Source organism: Artemia franciscana, chromosome 2 (assembly GCF_032884065.1).
Source record: "Artemia franciscana chromosome 2, ASM3288406v1, whole genome shotgun sequence".
In the NCBI taxonomy this organism is placed as follows: domain Eukaryota; kingdom Metazoa; phylum Arthropoda; class Branchiopoda; order Anostraca; family Artemiidae; genus Artemia; species Artemia franciscana.
Window position 1 is genome coordinate 30426719 of NC_088864.1, and position 21305 is coordinate 30448023.

The 21305-nt window shown below is 35.3% G+C and overlaps 1 protein-coding gene across 1 annotated transcript in view; it reads right to left on the minus strand.

Annotated features, from left to right (window-relative positions):
* The window catches only part of LOC136040074 (uncharacterized), a 34053-nt gene that overhangs the window by 12531 nt on the left and 217 nt on the right, over window positions 1-21305 (minus strand). The window contains exons 2-3 of the mRNA XM_065724149.1: window positions 10449-10937; window positions 5836-6010 (exon numbers count right to left, since the gene is read on the minus strand). Of these exons, the coding sequence (XP_065580221.1) occupies window positions 5836-6010; window positions 10449-10919 (646 nt within the window). The 5' untranslated portion in view covers window positions 10920-10937. The remainder of the gene's footprint in view (window positions 1-5835; window positions 6011-10448; window positions 10938-21305) is intronic.

The window sequence follows — 21305 nt, forward strand, 5'->3', positions numbered from 1 at the left end:
TGGCGGTTGGTTGTTTAAAATAGAGGCGGATACGGTCTCGACATAAAGTTTTACAAGCGAGATTCCGTTTGCATACAATGTGAATTGTTCATTGTTTACCTTTATATGAAAATATCTACTTTTCTGTTCAATAAGTATAATAAATAAGACTTACTGAAGACAAAATAAGGTTTGAAAAATGAAGGCATTTATCTCCAAAAACACAATTTTTATAAAATATCGTTTTATAAAATAGAACGACTCCTGATGACATAACTACCTCAGATTTTGATTTTTAGAATCAAAGAACAGAAAGAAAACATCTTTCGAGTAGCAGCTATTTCTCTTAATAAACCTCGGAAAAAATTCTAGTAATTCATTGACCAATCAAACTTCTAGAAAGAGTCCTAATGGCCATTATATTTTGAATATCTTTCATGCATTAGTAATACTTCTGCATTTGCATCTAACGCTTCTTTATTTGAAATCTCATTACCAAGGACAAGGGTTTTTTTTAATGGGCTTTTCAAGCTTAAGGGCATAGTTGAGGAGTCAATAGACCTCAATACAAAACTCATGCTTCAATTGAGCATAATTTCAAATTATTAACAAAGCAAGGAGCAGTGAAGATGTTAAAAATATAACAGCCAAAGCTCAGGGTGTTTTTTAACAGTTAAAAAAAATTTGGAAGAATAGGAAGATAAGTCTGTAAACCAAGATTAGAATATTGAAAACTTCAGTGATGACAGTTGTAAAATGTGGCTCTCAAGCATGGGCTCTCCGAAAAGCGGATGAAGATTCTCTAGATGTTTTCCAGAGAAATTGCCTACAGATTATTCTGGGTACCCGGCTGACTGACCGTATTTCAAATAGTAGGCTGTACGAAAAGTTTGGTTCAATCCCGCTTTCTAGGGTTATAATGAGTGAAACTTGAGATGGCTAGGGCACGTTCTGCGGATAAAGGATGACAGATTCCCAAAGATTGTCGCTTTCAGCCAACCGTCTGGGGCCAAACAGAAAGCAATTTGTCCGCGGTTGGGGTGGGAGGATGTCATAAAGAAAGATTTAAAGAAAATGGGAACTTCCTGGGAGGGTGTAGAACTTCTTGGGAAAAACTGATATCATTATATATTATATATTCAGTTTGATTTTATTTGTGTTACTTTCTAATACTGTTCAACTGCTTAACTTTTAGTTAAGCGCCAATGACGCAGCAAGTTAAGACTTCTACAGTGAGAGAAGCAGACAAAACTCAAGTTCTTGTTTGTAGCGATTTTTGTTTGTTTCAAGCTTGATTTGCATATTCAATTTACGTTTCACTCGTTTTAAGATTAATTTATTCATTTATTTTAGTATTTAATTTTTGTTTGTTTTGGGTTTCATTTATTCTTTTATAGTAATTTATTTATTTATATTATTACTTGTTGTATGTTTTTTTTTGCTATGATTGTTACCTTAGGTTTAATATGGCCTTTACTTTTCTTTGAAAAACATGTTTTTCGGAGTTTTTCTTTTTTTTTTAATTAATTTTTGTCCGTTTTTGATTGCAAAAAGTTTCAAGTTTTTAGAAAATACCTTATTTCGAAATCAATCTTTTTCAACATCAAACTTTCATCAAAGTATCAAAACTAGTATTAAAGTACGAAAGTATCAAAATAAAGAAAGCATTTAAGTAAACAAGGTGTCAAAGTGAACAGAGTATCAAAGTAACAATAAGCAAGTTCCGTTACTCAAAGCCATTTCCCCGGGCATGGGGGGGGGGGTCAAACCCGGAAGCATATTAATTTGGTCTTTGAACTATTTTAAACAAAATGTCAATCTCAAAATTTTAACCAGATGCCCTTTGGGAAAGTGGGGCGTGGGCCCCATTGACCACTTCAGTTTCAATTTCAGTTCAAATGAGCCCTCTCCAAAGTTAATACATCCACCCCTTCCACAAAAAACTTATATTCTAACAATAGGCAGCTTACATAAGCGACAATCCTTTCCATGGGGGCTATGGAGAATTTCTCAACCCCTAAGTTATAGAAATTTGAATTTAAGACTATTTTGAACAAAATGGCAATTTAGAAATTTTTATAAGATGCATAAAATTACTTTATTTTAAATTTTATTACTTTAGGATCATTTTCGATTCTTAAAAAGAGCGCAATAAGTTTCGATTTCCGGTCGAATGAACTTCCTCCAAAGTTTATACTATCACGCCTTCCATAGAAGCTTTACATGTTAACGACGGGCTGCTGGTATAGCTTACAGCCCTTTCCTTTTGATCAAAAGTATTAAAAAAGGCGTGGGAGGAGGAGTTGCCTACCATCTGAATTCTCTCGACTTTTAAAAATGGAGCTAGAAATTTGAATTTAAGTCGAATGAGGCTTTTCCGAAGTCTATACGATTACCTCTTCGACAAATATAAACAATGGACACCTTGCATAGCTTACAGCTTTTGCCATCAGGGCAATGGGACGTTTTGTTAATCTCCTAGGAATAATTATTTTAATTACTTCATCTCTTGACTATTTTGGACACAATGACCATCTCAAAATTTTGATTGGATGCGTTTGGGGAAAAGAGGGCTTGGAAAGGGGGGAGGGGCTTGATGCCCTCTAATCACGTTTGACTCTTAAATAGTGCATTAGAAATCATTTTTTCCAATTGAATGAGCCTACTCCGAAGTTTATGACACCACTCCTTGCATATGAAGTGCCTCTGGAAAAAAAAATCGAACTTTGTGACCTTGGGGTTGGTGGGGGGAGACTAGCTGCCATTGGATCACTTTTGAGTCTTAAAAGGGAACTATAACTTTCAATTTCCAATCATTTGCCCCCTCCAAAGTTTATACGACCACCTTTTCTGTAAAAACTTTATATGCCCCCGGGACAAAAGTTACAACCATTCCCCCGGGTTTCGAGGGGGGGGGGTGATTATGTGGACCCTGAAGTTTTGTGACCTGATCACTGGAATATTAAAAAAAAGGGATCTCAAAATTTTGATCAAATGCCTTTGGAGAAGAGGGTGAGGGGGGGGGGTATATGTCTGCCGATCACTTTTGATGACTCTTAAATAAGCAAATAGAAATTGCAATTCCCAATAAAATGAGCTACCTCTGATGTTTATAGGATCAGCCATTACAAAAACTTTATTTGCCTCCAGGGCGTAACTTACAACAGTTTCCCTCAGGCTCTGGGGGGGCTGTTTAGACCCCTGAGTTTTTGTTGTTTGATCTTCAACTATTTTGAACACAATGGTTATCCAAAAATTTCGATCAGATACATTTGGGAAAAAGGGCCTTGGGGGGGGGGGGAAGGACTAGCTGCCCTCCGATCACTTTTGAATCTTAAAAAAGCACTAAAAATTTCGATTTACAATCAAATGAGCCCCCTCCGAAGTTTATACTAACATTCTTTCCATAAAAACCTTATATGCCCCCGGTGCATAATATACAACACTTGTCGCCAGGTTTTGGTGGGCTGTTATCCCTGGGGTCTTTGTTATATGATCTTTGGTCTATTTTGAACAAAATGACAATATAAAAATCAATCGGACGCATTTGGGGAAAAGAGGGTTGGCAGAAAGGGGGGGGGGCTAGTTGCAATCGCATCCCTTTTGAATCTTAAACAGGGAATTAAAATCATCTGAGTGCCCTCCGAGGTTTATACGACTTCTTCCATAGAAAGTTTATATGCCCCCAGGGCATACATTACGACCCTTCCATCGGGCTCTAGGGGGGGGGGCTCTATATTAACTCCGAAATTTTTGTTATCTGGTGGTTGGACTATTTCAAACAAACAGGCAATCTCACAATTTTGATCGGATGCATTTACGGAAAATAGGGTGTGTACAAGTGTGTGGGTCGGGGAGTAGATACCCTCATATCCCTTTTGACTCATAAAAAAGCTAACCAGAACTTTCAATTTCCGACCAAATAAGCCACCTCTGAAGTTCATACTATCTCCCCTTACATAAAAACCTTATATGGCCTCGGGACATAACTTCAAACACTTGCCCTGGGCTTTGTGTCAACTCTGGAGTTTTTATTATCTGATGTTTAAGTTTTTTTAAACAAAGTGGTTATCTCAAAGCTTTTATCGAATGGGTTTGCCAAAAAGAGCACGGAGGGGGGGGGCTAGTTACTCTCTGATCTCTTTTGACTCATCAAATGAATTTGACCAATCAAATGAGCCCTCTCTAAAGTTTATACGAGCATCTCTTCTATAAGAACCATATATGTCCCCCAAGACATAACTTACAACGCCTGCTCCCGTACCCTGGGGGGTTATGTCGACCCCGGAGTTTTTATTACCTGGTGTTTGAACTACTTCTAACAAAATGGCTTTCTCAAAATTTTTATCGTATGGGTTTGGGGATAAAAGGGCATGGGAGGGGGGGCTAGTTGCCCTCTGATTTCTTTTGACTTTTAAAAAAAGAACTAGAACTTCAAATTTCCAATCAAATGAGCCCTCTCTAATGTTTATACGAGCATCCCTTCTATAAGGACGATATATGTCCCCAGGGCATAACTTGCAATACCTGTCCACAGGCCCTGGGATTGTGTTGACCCTGAAGTTTTTGTTTTAGGATCTTTGAACTAACTTTAACAAAGAAGCCATTTCAAAACTCTTATCGGTTTATTTTTGGGAAAAAGGGCCGTGGGGGGGGGAGGGGGCTAGCTGCCATCCACTCACTTTTGGTTCTTAAAAAGGGCACTAGAACTTCCAATTTCTAATCGAATGAGCCCTCTCTGAAGTTTATACGACGATTCCTCCCATATGAAGCAACTCTGAAAAAAAAAACAACCTTGGAGCCATTTGGCCTTTACTATAGGCAGTGCTATAGAATTACCTCTACAAAAAACATACAGGATTAGAAAAAAGTATATAGATCTGTTTGTGGTTTTTTTTTGTACTTTAAAAAAAATTATCAAAACATACACCAAGTCTTTTAAAACAGAAACAGTGCCATTGCTTAATCCCAACAACTGACGTGAGTGAGAAAAAATATATAATGCTTTTTGAAAATAAAATAAAAAGTCTTAAAATGTTACAGAACGCCTTTTTAACTGCCTTAGGTTAACCAGATATGTTGACTTATTATTTCGTAATGTCACAAAAACGTCAAAGCAGAGGCCACTGATTAGTATTGGTTCCTCAAAATATTTTAATATCCCATATGTAAATTTTTTCTCGAAAACGGTATTATAATTTTTTCTGAAAATTGGCATAGACTTACTACCATTTTCTGGTGCAAAAAAAAAAAAAAAAAAAAGATCAAGATAGGTGACAACCTAAGGAAAATTCTCCCCCCCCCTCGGCCTCCTTAACATTTTTTACAAATCGTTTGCTGACTGAAAATAGAAATGGATGAAGGTTGAAAGCCTTGAGCATAAGTAGGAGTTTCAAAATATAATTTGTTTGTTAACAAATCAGCTAATTCTAAGCTTTTGAGAAATAGATTCCCTTTTGATAGCTGTGAAGTGAGTCTCGGACTCTGAATTGTTTCGTATTAAATGCTACACAGTGCAGCAGAAAAATTACAACAATAATTTGTGTACCAGGGGATTGAGCTATGCTCAGTGATTATTGTTCTTTAATAAGAGTGACTGCAATACGATTATTATTCGTTATCTGGTGTGGTTTTACTTTCTACAGTAAATAAAAAAAAATTAAAGTTGTTTTACTTTTAAACTGTCTTTCTTGCCACAGAGCAAAGCTCGATCCCCTGGTACTAATTATAATAACAACATAAATAAAAACTTGCCAGAAATACATAGGCTAAATGCAATCGGTAATTTTTTTTGCAGCTTTTAAATACAAATCTTAGTTCACTAAAACATATATTGCCTGCAAGCTATGAATTTACCTCTAGGTTTTTGAGATTCATTTAAGGAATTTTCGCGTCCATCTTCATCTTCATCATCAAAATCAGCGTTGTGTCCCATAAAATTTTCAAAATTGTTGAAAGAGTCGTCTTCACTCTTTGAAAAATTGTGAGAAGCAGTTGTATGGCCGGCTATTGTTGGATTAACTTCAGGCGTCTAAAAGAGATAATTCAACTGATCTTAGCAGAAATGTCATGACAAGACTTGGTTTCCTTGACTGAAGTAGAGGATTTAAGCATAAAACATGCAGTAATTGGTCTAGATTGTGGTCGCCTGTACAAATCTGACTTAATAAGATTACTGAAATTACTTAATGATTAATGATTATTACTTAATGATTAATGATAATGATTAATAAGATTACTTAATAAGTTTACTGAAAATACTCAGCAGTATGTTCAAAGTTTTGACTTTGTCTGTCCTTTGGAGAGACGAAAAGGGAAAAATTAGAATAAAAACAGCAACCAAGCATATCGGAATTCCTGAATACAAGATTTTATGCTAAAATTAGTGGGGAATACTAATGAGAGTATTTTCCCCAGACGACTTAACCTCAAGAAATATCCTTGTCAAACAGCTAGTAGTAATTAACTGTAAGTAAAAAGTAAAACACCCCCTAAAAGGTTCTGATATTGATGAAAATTGCAGGGATGTCCTCAGCATTTCTAAGGACCCTATTAATATTTCAGTTTTTTATATACAAAAAAAGAAAGTTTGCAATTCTTCCTGGAGTAGCCCCTTGCAAACTTGTTTTTTTTTTTTTTTTCATGGAGTGATTACACGATAGTAGTAGTTGTAGAATAACGTGGGAGGCCTTACTATTGAGCCATAAAAGACATCGCGCAGCACATTTTTTTCTTTTATTTTTGACACTTTGAACAGCAAATCAACATTGATAAGCCAACAGCGTTGTAGTGTTATCCAGTTAAATTCTGAGATAGCCAATTGGCCTAAACTATCACTAAGTAATATAAATATCCTCCTGGATTCAGATGGCATATTGTCACATGGAGCCTTATAAGTCAATAAACATAGACGCAATCCATACAAAATGAAGATCTATTACATGGAACAATGATGCATTATTACTGACAATCATACAGTATTATATTCAAGCACGCCAGCTAATGGGGTTGGGTGGGCCAGTGTGTCTTTTGCAGGGGGAGGGAGGTGGACAAACCCTAAAAAGTTTTTGCAGTCAAATTTCCTGATTTCCTGTGGGATATCCTTCTGACAAATTTGGATCATCAGTTTGTGGTAACTAACTGTAGTAAGGAGCAACCCGGCTCAATAGTAACCAAAACACAAAAAAATGGAATTTTGATACCAATAGTTACATCAAAAGAATCGCATTTTAATGATGATTTTAAATATATAAGTTTCATCAAGATTAGTCTTACCCATCAAAAGTTAAGAGCCTGGGAAAATTTGCCTCATTTCAGAAAATAGGGGAAAACACCCCCTAAAAGTCATATGATCTTAACGAAAATCACACCATCAGATTCAGCTTATCAGAAAACCATGTTGTAAAAGTTTCAAGTCCCTATCTACAAAAATGTGGAATTTCACATTTTTTTTTGCCAGAAGACAAATCACGGATGCGTGTTTATTTGTTTTTTGTTATTTTTTCCCAGGGGTGATCACATCAACTCAGTGGTCCTAGAATGTCGCGAAAGGGCTTAGAATTAAAAATTCTAGTGCCCTTTTTAAGTGACCAAAAAATTGGAGGGCACCTAGGCCCCCTCCCACGCTAATTTTTTTCCGAAAGTCACCAGATCAAAATTCTGAGATAGCCATTTTATTCACCTTAGTCAAAAAACCTAATAACTATGTCTTTGGGGACGACTTACTCCCCCGCAATCCCCGTGGGAGGGGCTGCAAGTTACAAACTTTGACCTGTCTTTACATATAGTAATGGTTACTGAGAAGTGTACAGACGTTTTCAAATAAGGTTGGGTTAAACAGTGGTTGAGTTAAATGAAGGCTGAACTAGCGTTGGCCTGAGTTAAATAAGTACTGAGATAGCAGGAAATTATCTTGATGAAAATCATAATCAAATTCGATATATATGAGAATGCTAAAATGGAGGTTTCAAACCCCTTTGCACAAAAAGATGGACTTCCTTTGCCCAAGAAACATGGCCACATATACATTTTTTTTTTCAATAAGTATGATGGTGCAGAATTTTTTTTTTTACAGACTATTAAATAGTCTTTTTTACTTGATACGTTTTTACTTCTTTTTTTCAATAAGGACGACTGTACAGAACCAATGGCTGTAATACATCAAGAATGGGCTCATTTGAACACAAATGTTGAGTTCCTGTACCCTTTTGAAGTATCACAAAAGATCATGCCACATTGAAGCCCCAATTTCTGCAATTATATGCCCAAAAACAATAGTTATAGCCTGAATAAAAGTAAAATGCTATCAAACAAAATTTCTCAGATGACCAGATTGTTCAGGCTATCTTTGAGCTTGTATCCAAAAGCACATTTTAGGCCTCACCATAATGTCTTTTTTTTTTATCAATCTCAAGAGGGAGATTTTTCATCCCTAGTCCACCTTCATTTCAGTAAACATATTTAGGACTAAACAGGCAATACAGATGGTGAAGGATGACAGCTCTCTTTTCAATAAAGAAACCAAAAAAAATTTAAATATAAACCTGTCGTTCTAAAAATAAATGAAGTGAGACAAAAATTTGAACTTATAGCACAAAGAGCAGGGCAGCTGACAGTCTTCTTACATTTGAGATAACTCCAAATATTGCATACTGAAACAAAGCAACACAAATTATGGTTTAAGTGAAAGTAAACATAAATATTGACACTTAGAACAAATAGAAATTACCCCGTAAAACCAGGGGACAGATGCCCTCCTCATTTTGTATAAAATGCAGTTGGTTATTTTTAATACTAGACAAGAGCAACGTGCTGCAAATTTGTGCTTCTTTTTTTTTTATCAGAATGCTCAAGTGATAGAACTCTTTCTATGCATTTGTTTAATACAATAAGCATTTCAGTTTGAAGATTTTGAACAGACTTGGTAAATAAAAACTACAAATAATGACAGTCTATATTAGCAGATATAAAGTTCTAGGAAGAATCAGCAGATTTAATTCACAGCTGCTGATATAAATGTACACAAGTATTTTTATTAGTACCATCTATTTTTCCTAAGATTATAGGCTGTTCCTTTAAGTCAAGGGCCTAGTAGCTTAAATTTCGTATTATTGGTTTTTACACACACAACAAATCTAATAACCACATTGTTTCAGAAGTACTACGCCTTTTCAACAGCAGCATTGACAATCACCACGACCAATTTTTTGTGTGTAAAAACGTGTATGACTTTCAGACATTTACTTTTATGTTGAAATCTGATCAGGATATATAACTGGGTTTTTAGCCAAACAAGTAGAAATCTACATGAAGAAAAAACAGAGTAAAGGCTATGCCTTAAAGTCAAGGACCTAAAACTCATTATATAAAAGTTTTCAGACATGTCAAGTGAAACAACTAACAATATTTGTACATTGCATGATTTGCTTATTAATGAGTTTTCAGTTTCTAGAACAGATCATTCTATATAACATCTATAACAAAAAAAAAAGAAGCCAAACTTCAATGATTAGATGCTAATTCTCATGGAATACAATTTTTGACCTTTTTTTTTGCTCTTGGGCATGGAAAAATGCACAAAAAGGTTTCCAAATGAGAAACCTAACTTCTACATCTTCACCCAAATGTAACTACGCTTTAGTATTTTTTGTCTCCTTTTGGAAATAATATACATTTTGTTTCTTCAATGCAAACATATGAGTTTAGTACAAGGGAAAAATAGGTGTGCTTGGAATTAAGCCCATCCATTAGGAGGGAGTATTGGACCCTTACAACCTAGCCATTAAAATGAATGTGTTGAATAAAAACAAAGGAAATTGATCACCACAGGTACAGCAAATAAAAACTAGCAATGACCACATAAGCAAATCTTAAAAATCTAATGGACAGAACTAGAGACAGAAACCATGAGCAAGTTTTTCACCTGCAGCTTCAAGCATTCTCAGGAATTCTATTGGCTGATATTGGCAAAGGATTACCACCATTATTATTTTCAATCAAAATCATTCTATAAGACATAAGATACTAACATGAAATAGAGAAGTAATAAAACCCCATTGAACTAAAATGTTAAAGGGTTGTTGAAACTTCAAAAACTATGTCAAGAATGACCTTAAATAATAATCCTGTTCCTAAATATTTCAAGATTGTTATGAAGGACCCCCAAGGAAAATTAGGACATAAAATGTTTACTTTGGCAACCCTGGATTCCCCTAGCCAAATGATCTCTTTTAATACATTGTCCAACATAAGATATTAGTTCAAGGGTCATGGTACTCAAAAACAGAAAGAATGGATATTAACCTTATTTTTTTCTAAAGAAGGGGGTGGTGTCCTTTCAACTTATCTCAATCTCTCCATTTTTCCGCTTGTGTGTAGGTATGTTATTGAATCATATTAATGTATGTAATAGCATAATAAGATACAGTTGATAGGTGCAGCTTAACCATAAATAAATAAATATTGATTACCTGGGCATTCTCAGACTTTCCTATGAAACTACTTGGTGTAGTGGAATGGCAACTTTTAAAGGCCTTTTCTGTAGTAAAATTTGCAGTTTTATCTAGATCTTGGGTCTGGTCACTAGCTAGCATATCTTGAGAAACAAGGCCTGTAATTTTAAGATTTTTGCCAGCTTCAATCATTTTGTGTAGTTCATTTTCACAGACAGTCACATTCCCAGTATACACAAATTCCATAAGTGCTTTTAGTTCTTCATATTTCACTCCTTGCAGTATTATAACTGGATGTGGATGGTCAATTCCAAGCAAAACTTGTCGGAACCATGGACTGCATGCAGATAATACAAATTTGTGAGCTTTTAACTGACCACCTTCACATACAAGTAAACAATCTGTGAACTCATTGCAGGTAAGAAGTTGAACCAAAGTCTTGTGGAATACTTCTGAGTATGAATTCCAATTAATTACAAATTTCTCCATTTGTAGTAAGCTTATACTCTAAAAAAAGTATTTAAGGTAATAATATAGAAGCAAAAATAAAGTTCTAAATATACATGTACAAAATTAAAACATTATGTACTCCAACAGGCTAAAATCTTGCAGATTGTCACCAAGACCTCATATTGTTAAATTCTTAATGTTGTAAATTCATATTGAAAAAAAAACAGAGATGATAACATTTCCCCCAGACAGAATGTTCATGATGATTGGAATGTTCATACTGCATTTTATTGAAAACTACTTGTGCCTTGAATTTTCTTTTTTTATTTGAAACTGTAATTTTGGTTTTTATTTTCGATGTTGTAAGTATAAAAGAAAATATTTGTAACATAACTTGTTTTCAATAAAGCACAAATGACACAGAAGACTTTGAACTTTTACAGTTAGGGGAGGAGGAAGAGGACCGTAGCCAAACTTTTGCTTGTAGTGATTTTTGTTTGTTTTAAGTTTAATTTGAACATTCAAGGTAAGTTTTACTTATCTTAGGATTTATTTATTAGTTTATAGTATCTGTTGTATGTTTGTTTGCTATGATTGTTTATTTAATTTCTGTTTGTTTGGCTTTTATTTATTCTTTAATAATAATTTCTGGTTGTTTTGAGTTTGAATTAAGATAGGAATTTATTTCTGCTGTTCTTTAGTTTAATATGGCTATTTATTTTTCCTCAAAAAACTTCTTTTTTGGAATGTTTTTTTTTTTTAACTGATTTTTGTTTGTCTTTGATTGCCAAAGTTTCAAGCTTTTCAATATTCCCCATTTCAACATCAAAGTATTAAAACATCAAAGTGATTTTTTTTGCAAACTAAAAGTTTCAAAGTTCAATATTCCCTGAAAGTAATGACTAGTAGATATAGTGGTAGTTGCAAGTTTTTGCTGTCTAAACTAGTCACAGTTACAGTCGCAACTAGTCTTATTTGCAGCCTCAATAGTAGCAATAGCAGCCCTGAAAGTTTCAAGTGAATACCCTTACCTGTTCCTGATGTTGCAGATATGCCTTTTTGATAACTTAGATACACATAGTTTCTATTGATTTAGTTCAACACCCCCTAAAAATTTTCCGAAATTTTATCTTAATACCCTTAGCCTTTTTGGGTACACCCAGGAACACTTCCAAAGAAGTTAAACAACAGACAAAACAACATTGTTCCATTGTACATGCCCTGCAGTGAAAAACAAGGGAAAAGACTTAAACCTCCAAAGAAAGCGCTTTCTCTTAGTGGATGGTAACTTCTTTGCACTTTTACTGCAGATAAGAAACTCTCGCCCCCTCCAAAGTTTACATGACCACCCCTTCGATAAAACCCTTATAAGTTAACAATAAGGAACTTGCATAACTTACAGCCCTGGCCCTAGGATTGGGGGACTGCATAAAACCCAGAAGCATAGTTAGTTGACCTTTGGACTATTTTACTCTTGTACTGCATATACCCCCACCCCTTTTCCAATGATTAATTCCATATGTAAAAAACGGACGAACTGGATAATTTACATTCCTTGCCCTGGGGCTGTGACATCCCAAGAGGCATAGCTAGTCTATTAGACATTACGACTATTTCAATTAAAATAGCTTTTTAAGTTCTCTATCAGTGTTAAGGGGAGCATCTAAAAGGACAAGGGGGCAGGGGGTACCCTTCATTCTTTTCTCAACATCCCTCTCAATATATCTTTAAAATGTCAACTTAATAACCTTACCTGATCCTTAAATGTTGCTTATGTGTCCTTTTGACATCCCACCTGCTAATAGTGTGCTTTGGTTTCATTTGATATTGCCCTCAACAATTCTAAAAGTTTTACCATAACATTCTTAGCCTTTTGGAGACTTGGGATCAAATATGCCCCCTTTTCCCAACAGACAGCCTTGTATATAAACAGTGGACAACTTATATAATTTACAACACTTACCCCAGGGTCTGTCAGGGTTACATTACCCCTGAATGTATAGGTATTTGACTATTTTGAACAAGATAGCTATTCAAAAACTTTGATCAAATATCTTCAGGCTAGTTCCCTCCAACCAGCTTTTAACATCCTCCTCAACATGCCCTAAAATTTAAACTTAATACCCTCAACTGTTCTTGTGATATTGCAGATACAGCCTTTTTGATAAACAGAATGCACATAATTACTTTAGATTTAGTTTAAAATTCCCTAAAGTTTTACCTTAATACCCTTAGCCTTTTCAAACACAATTAGAATCAAACATCCCCCTTCTTCTTAATAATAAATCCTGCACGTAAAAAGGGGCAAATTACATTACAACCTCCAAAGTTTGTATGACCATCTCTTCCATACAAACCTTAAATCTTAACGATGGGCAACTTGCATAACTTACAGCCCTTGCCCCATGGGCTCTGGGTGCTTTTGTTAACCTAGGAGGCATAGTTTTTTGGCCCTTAGAATATTGTGAACAAAATAACTATCTCAAAATTTTGATCAGATGCATTTGGAAAAAAAAGGGCATGGGGCCTAGTTGCCATCTAACCCCTTAAAACCCAGAAGTATAGTTAGTCGACCTTTGGACTATTCTGAACAAAATGACTACCTCAAAATGTTGATCAGTCATTTGGGGAGAAAATAACATGGGATGGAGGCCTGGTTGCCCTCCAATCAATTCTGACTCTTAAAAAGGGAATTAGAACTCTGTTTCAAATTAAGTGAGCCTCCTCTGAAGTTTATACAACCACTCCTTCCACAAAAACTTATATATTAACATTGGGCAACTTGCATAACTTACAGTCCTTGTCCTGGGGGCTATGTGCATTTTGTCAAACCTGAAGCCAAATTTATTTGATCTTTGAACTACTTTCCACAAAACAGCTACCTCAAAATTTGGATTGAATGTATTTAGGGTGGGGGAAGGGTGTGAGGAGAGGGGACTGGTTGCCTCTGATCACTTCTGACTCTTAAAAAGGGCATTAGCACTTCTAATTTCCAATAAGCCACTTCTGAAGTTTATACAACAAACCAATTCCATATGAAGTACCTACAGGAATAACAATAATAAAACATTGAAGCCTTATGGCTCTTTACTATAGGCAATATTGTAGCATTGCCTGTTATTTTTCGATTCTTGAGACGCCCAATTTTGTAGAAGGAGAAAGAGAAGAAACATATTTCTAAACACTGAAATACTTCTTATTTCTTCCATATATGGTCAAACTCTGTTTTTCTTTCAGGCATTAAGTATAAAACTGCAAAAGCTACTCATACTTAACTCATACTAATTGGTAATGACTTAAAAACTACCTGGATTGTTAAGTTTAATTTTTGTAGGTGTTTTAAGCTCACTCAAATCAACAGCATTTATACCTTTTTTTTTTTATTTTATTTTGTAAGGTTCTCCAAAAAATTTTTCGTTCAATAATTTTGTATTACCAAAATTCCTGCCTTTTCCAAGGGACTAGAGACAAAAGTTCTTTCAAAAACTGGGTGATTAGAACTAATTATTTAGCAGTCAACATATTTCTCCTACCCTTTATTGTTGGTATTTCAGAGAGAACCCTGTATTTATAAATTGGCGTATGTTTCGGGAGTCCCAGAGCCAGATTTATTGCCATATGCAGAATAGTTTCCAGTTTTAACAGACTTAATTTGTTCCAAATGTTTCTTTGGAATATTATACCTTCGAACGAATAAATCTCATGTAGAAATCCAGCATCACAGTTGGAGAGCTGGCCAATTTTTTCTCTGTTAGCTGCTTCATGATCAAAAGTTTCATTATGTAGGATTGCTTTACTGACTCACTTTGATTCTTCCATGTCATGTTAGGGTCTAGGATAACTCCCCAAAGTTTTGGAGAGGCATCATAAATGATCTGCTGCCCACAGCCAAATAGATGAAAGTTGACGGGACTTTTTCTTGTGAAAAATTATGACCTTAATTTTTGTGGCTAAAGTTGGTAGAGAATACGCTTTTGAGAATGAAATCAGTTCTTCATCATTTTGCTGATTTGGTTTAGCAACTGACCTAAATCTTAGTGATGTCCTATATTCAGAGTTCAGAGTTTTATTCACCAATAAATACAAAATGGAAATACAATACTCTTATTCCCCCTTGAAAGGCTCCATGGCCAGGCTCCAAAAAAATACAATATAAGCAACAACCAAAAAAAGAGAACAATGGCCGAATAACACACAAAATGAAAAAGAGAACATACCTGAGGCCTGAGAGTCAAAGCCCAGAGAAGACAACCATACACCATGAACAAACACTCAGGGGATATTAACTCCTCAGAGAAAAAGGAAAAAAAAATAACAAAAAAACAAACAAACAAAAAATAAATGCTATTCTATTTGATTCTTTACTAAATGATCCTTAAGAATCCTTTTAAAAGTCCCAAACGAGTGGCATCTCTGTACTGAAGAAGGTAGTGAATTCCAGACCTGTTGACAAACAAAGAAGGGATTGAAATCTGATTGAATAATAGGGGTAGGCAGAATGCAGATATTATATGAAGAATGAAGGCTACATGAAGCTGAATCAGAAATAAAGACAGGAGTTTTTTGAAGATATTTTGGAGGATTACTGTGAAGCTGATGAAAGACAGAAGAAGCACAAGAAACAATGTAAATAGACCATAGACTTAAGAGTGGTGTTGGTGAGGAATGATTGGTGTCCATAACCAGACTAGATAGAAAAGTAGAAATCCATACAATGGGGCAATAAGAAACATATGACTGAACAATGCAGAAAAAAGAAATTTCAGAACAGATCCAAGAAACGTGTCTAAGTTTTCAAATGATACCCAAACTTCATGAGACCTTAACCCTAATCATGGCTATATGGTTTCTAAATGAAAGGTTCTCATCAAGCAGGATACCAAGAAACCAGACCACCCAATTCTCTGGTCTACACAAGGAGTCTTGTGACACCTGAAGGTGTGTAAGCTGAGGGAAAGCTATACCAATTCAAGCAAAAATAAGGAAATGTGACTTTCCAACATTCAAGGCCAAGTAATTCACATTAAACCATGAAACAACTCTCTCAAATATTGCCACAAGGTTAGACTTGATCACATTCTGTCTTCCCAACGGTCCCAAGAGTGGTGTCATCAGCAAAAGCAACTAGAAAATCTTCGTTGGAAGTAGTATTTGAACACAATCGAGCATCAGGATGACAAAGCTTGCAGGATGCCAGAGGCCTGGTGTTTTTTACCACCAAAATCTGATCATTAACATAAGTCAGAAATAAAATGGGACCAAGAACAGATCCCTGAGGGACGCCATAATATACTTCAGAAGGGCTCCAAAAACGTGGATCATTTGAAATAAGCCTACACAAAAGATATGAAGTAAACCAAGAAAAGGCATTTGATCTTATACCAATATGCAATAGTTTCCAAAGAAGAATCCCATCAGTCAAGGAAGCAAAATCTTTATGAACATCCAAAAATAAAGCTACCAGGATATGACAAGAATCTATTGCTGAATGAATGAAATTCAAGAAAGCTGCACAAGCATGCTCTATAGAGTGATTTGCTTGGAATCCAAACTGGAAATCATGCAAAAATTCTTTTGCATCCAGAAAACTAAGAAACCTGGATAGCATAGCCTTCTCAAAAACTTTGCTGAAAACATATAGGAGAGAAATTGGCATACAATTAGCAGGATCACTCCAAGAACCACCTTTATACAGCACTATAACCTTAGCTTGCTTGAGGGATTCAGAGAAAATTCCTTTCTCGAAAGACAGATTGACAAGCTTAGCCAATGGTGACAGAATAGCACAGATAACCCTTGTGGGAATTTTGTCTGGTGCTGAAGACAATGATCCTTTAAGAGTATTCACAATAGAAGCTACCTCAAATTCAGAAACAGAGTTCAAGACCATTGAACTCTGTTCAATGACCATATTACCAAATCATTTACAAATTCAGCTCTTCCAGCAGTAGAACTACTGAAATAAACTTCACTTCAAAGTATGAAGAGCTGAAACCAGTCAACAAGAACCAAACCACAGGTGACTGCCCCCATTCTCTTCTCTGTCCCAAACCTAAACTTAAAGAGGCATATTCTACAAAATCCTACACGCTATGTTGTGAAATTCAGGTCAGATACATCCTAGAAAGATTGGGAGAAAAGAAAAGCTTTATCTCCTGAACTCAGACAACAAACTGGGCTGGGAGAGCCAAAACTGGCTATCCATTATGGAAAAATTGTTCCAAAAACTCAATTTGTCTAGGTAAGAGCTACCCCCTTTCCCTGACCAGCCCATCAACTGTTAGATACCAAAGATACAAGCCCTGCACATAGTATAAATAATAATCTAGAAGTGCTTATGTCACCAATTAGTGTTTATGAATACACCAACTCATCATCCTACAAGTCTTTTGCAAATGAAAATCTCAACACAATAGATGATAGTAGGTCTTCAAGCACTTCCTCATCCATTGTAGACAAGCCAGTTCTCAATGTGAATCACTGCCATAAAGAAGTACTCAACCAAAGAAAGCAACAAGTAAATCAAGAACTCTCCAATCTTATAAAAAATGTTGACCAACTACTAAACAAAATTAATGAGCTGAAATCCTTGATTTATGCAAATGATTATGACATTATACTCTTTACTGATGTGTGTCCCAAGAATTGAAGAAACCGGTTCCTAGATTTGCATGTCAGTTTTCAAGGCTACATTACTGTATCCAAACTGTCATCCAATTATTGCTGCTGTGGAACACTTGCACTGGTCAAAACCTCTTACACCATCACCCCAATTGACTACTCCACTGGATACCCCTATGCTAATATCTTTTTCTCAGATATTTGAGTTACTGAGAATAAAAGCCATCCTCCTGTCAGAATAGGCTGTGTATATAGAAGTTCATCTGTGCTGTCACCAGAGGAAACAGATAAGAAACTAGCAGAGCTAATCTGCAAGATTTCAAACTCCCACCATTGTAACCTACAAATTGTAGGTGACTTCAGCATCAAATAGCTTAGCATCAAATGGAAAGACCAGTTTCCCTATGTCCCATTTGGTCCTGCAAGTCCAATCATTGACATTTTTCATGATATCCTCCTCCAACAAATTGTCAGCCAGCCAACATGTTTTAGGGATAGACAGAAACCAAGCCTTCTTGACTTTGTTTTTCTCAGGACACCAGAAGCTCTACAGTCACCTTCAAATATGTCTCCAGTATTTTATTCATTCAAAGCAGCTTATAACAGGGCCTGCAACTGTTGGATGACAAATAATCCTGGAAAGGCAATTGATATTTACACCATTGCTCAGATTGTAGGAACAGATTTTCCAAAAGCATTTTAACCCATAAACATCAAGAGTGGTTTCCAGAAGACAGGGAACTGGCCTTTCAACCCAGAAGATTCTTTTTTGGCAGCCCACATGACAGACAGAGATGACCCTTCTCTGTCTGCCATTGTTCTCTGTCAATTTTAGTAATGGAAGAACTACTCTGTTGACTCCTGAAGACATTTGTCCCCATCCCTAAGCTCCTCCTAGAAAAAATGCCCTAGGGAAGGGTAGCAAGAGAGTTAAGTCAACTGTATTAACTGATACTCCTATCAAAAACCAGCTTATGGCAGACATGATTTAAAGAGAGAAGGAGAAGAAAAAGAGCAAAATAAACAAGAAACAAACAGCAAATGTGAAAAAGCTGGGAAAAGCAAATGCAGGAAGTAAGACAATGAGCACATCTAGTGATCCTGCATATTGCCCACTTAGAGCTTTTGCAAAAGAATGAAAGTTCTCTCTTACATGTCTGACAGCAATTCAGAGGAAGGAGATGAACCAGAATATTGCAAAAGCCAAGAAGAAGGCATTGGCAGCTTGTAAAATGCTGAGATAGAGGTGGGAGACTATGTGCTTGTTGTACTTTAGAAAAAACCACTGGTGGAACACTTTGTTGCTGAGGTATTGGTCATCAACAGTTTCCAACTTTTGGAAGCATTTGGGTAATGAGAAATTTAGGTCAATGTTGGTATTACTAGAACAATTTTTTTTGGGTCATGAAACTATTGTTAATAGATGCATTTTGACTTTTTGAACATCTTTTCTCTCTTGCAAAACTACTGCAAACTCAATCAAAACAACCTAACCTAACAAAAAATTGTCTCTAAAAGCCACAGAGCAATTTTCAGTCTTAAAATGTTAGCAATTTCCAATTTCTAATCAATGAAAATGGAAATGATTGCAATTGTATATGTATAAATATAAGAATATTTTGGGCTGGAATAACTCCATAACAGTGAGTTTACAGAAGTTTTGCAAGAGAGAAAAGATGTTCAAAAAGTCAAAATGTATCTGTTAACAATAGTTTCATGGCCCAAAAAAAATGTTCTGGTAATACCAACATTGACTGAAATTTATTCCTATAGATGAGGTGTCATTTGTTATGAAGCCTGATGTGGTGCTTTGCCTCCCCAAACCAGTTCCTGTTGGTGGAACATCCCACCAATCAGGGAAGTTTGCTTTTGAGGTAAACCTTGCATCATTTTCACTTAAATAATATATTTTTTGTATTTTTTTTTTTTACTTCTTATAGCTGATTTTTTATAACTTTGTACTTTCATATAAATGAAATCAATTAAAAAGATAAATCATACTGGTTCATCATGCCCTGTGAGGTGGTTCATGGTATCCAGGGGGTGGGGTAGCTTGAACCAAAAAATTAAGTCTTATAAAATCAATGGTGTATTAACCTGCAAAACAGAAATAATTACTCAGAGGTAGCCTAGTAAATAAGCTATCTTTTGATGTAAAAAAGTTGTTAAAAGGTTTGGTTTGCCTTAAAAAAAAAACAACTGAAATTTGGTTCAAGGTACCCTACTATCCACTATAAGATTTAGAAATGAATTCTAAAAGCATATCCATTTCTGGTTGACCCTCCTCCTCCATGGGGCAAACTAAAAATGCATAAAGTGGGCAGGGTTTTGAAGCCAAGGGAAAAGTTGGAGTTACACAATATGAACAAAATCACATTTTAAATACTAATTCTATTCACCACAGGTAATTTCTGTATAGTAGGAAGTTGAAAGATAATTAAAAAACTAATGCTTCCATTAATGCTAATATCAAAAATGGTTCACCTTCACTTTCAAGTTTAAATTAGCTAGCTGTTTCTGAACAATTGCAATACTAGCTGTTGTGACATTGGCCTGTGACAAAATTTGAACCAGCAAATCAGTGATTAGTTAAATATTACATTTATGTTCTGTAGATTTGAAGTTAGGCAGTGCAACATCTGATTTTTTTTTTTTACAGGTAACATTATCTACAGAGTGAAGTGTATTAGTCCATGAGCCCTGCTGCCCACAGGGCTTATGGACTAATAAGTTTTGCATCATAGGTAATGTTATCTGTAAGCAAAATTGGAATTTGTTTTGTTTGAAAGTGAACCATCTTGGATATTAACATCAATGGATGTGTGAGTCTTTTAATCATCTTTTGACTTCCTACTATACAAAAATTACCAGTGAGGACTGGAATTACTATTTAAAATATAATTTCATTCATATTGTACAACACCAACTTTTCCCTTGGCTTCAAAACCCAGCGCACTTTATGCATTTTTGTTTGCCCTATGGAGGAGGAGGGTCAACCAGAAATGGATGCACTTCTATAATTAGCATTTCTAAGTGCTATAGTATAGAAACTATGCTGCTTTGTAGCATAGTTTCCTGTTTAGACAGCTTGTGATGAAACTAAACAATTATTATACAACATTAAAAAATGGATTTGTCATGAAACAGTAAGTTTGAGACCAATGTTTAAAGTTTTGGACCAATATTTTAAGCCTTTTTTAAACCCCAAATCTAGAAATATTTTGGTCATTTTCAAGAGCTCAAAAAGTGCAGAAATTTGAATTTACAATAAAAGCAATTATTGTATTTGTAAAGAACATAAAAAAGGCATTGAGTGGTATGTTCACTTTGTTTATAGGCTAAATCAAAAATATGAACAATGAAGAACTTGTCATTACTCTCACTGAGCTAGCTCTAGAAATGTGACTGGGTCTATATTTGCAGTGTCATACTGCGGTAAAATAGGGATAGTCCAAAAACTCTTCTCCATTTTTCCAGAATGTCAAAAAAGGCCTAGTCTTTCCAAAAAGAGGTCTTTCTTCTTTTGTCTGTAGGCTATTCACTTTTATTCTAACTAAACAATTTTGAAAATTACAAATTTAGCCAATGATATTCTTAATTAATAATATATTGAATATTTTTACACATTAGCCTATTAGGGTTATAGCCTATAAGGGAACATCAAGAGGGGATGGGGGCATTTATAAATGAATTAATTATTATGTCTGAAATGTGTAGTATAAAAAGAATTGAACAGTATGTTCACCTTGTTGTTATGTCAATTATGGAATCTTGTAAATACTGACCAACTTTTTATAATTTTCA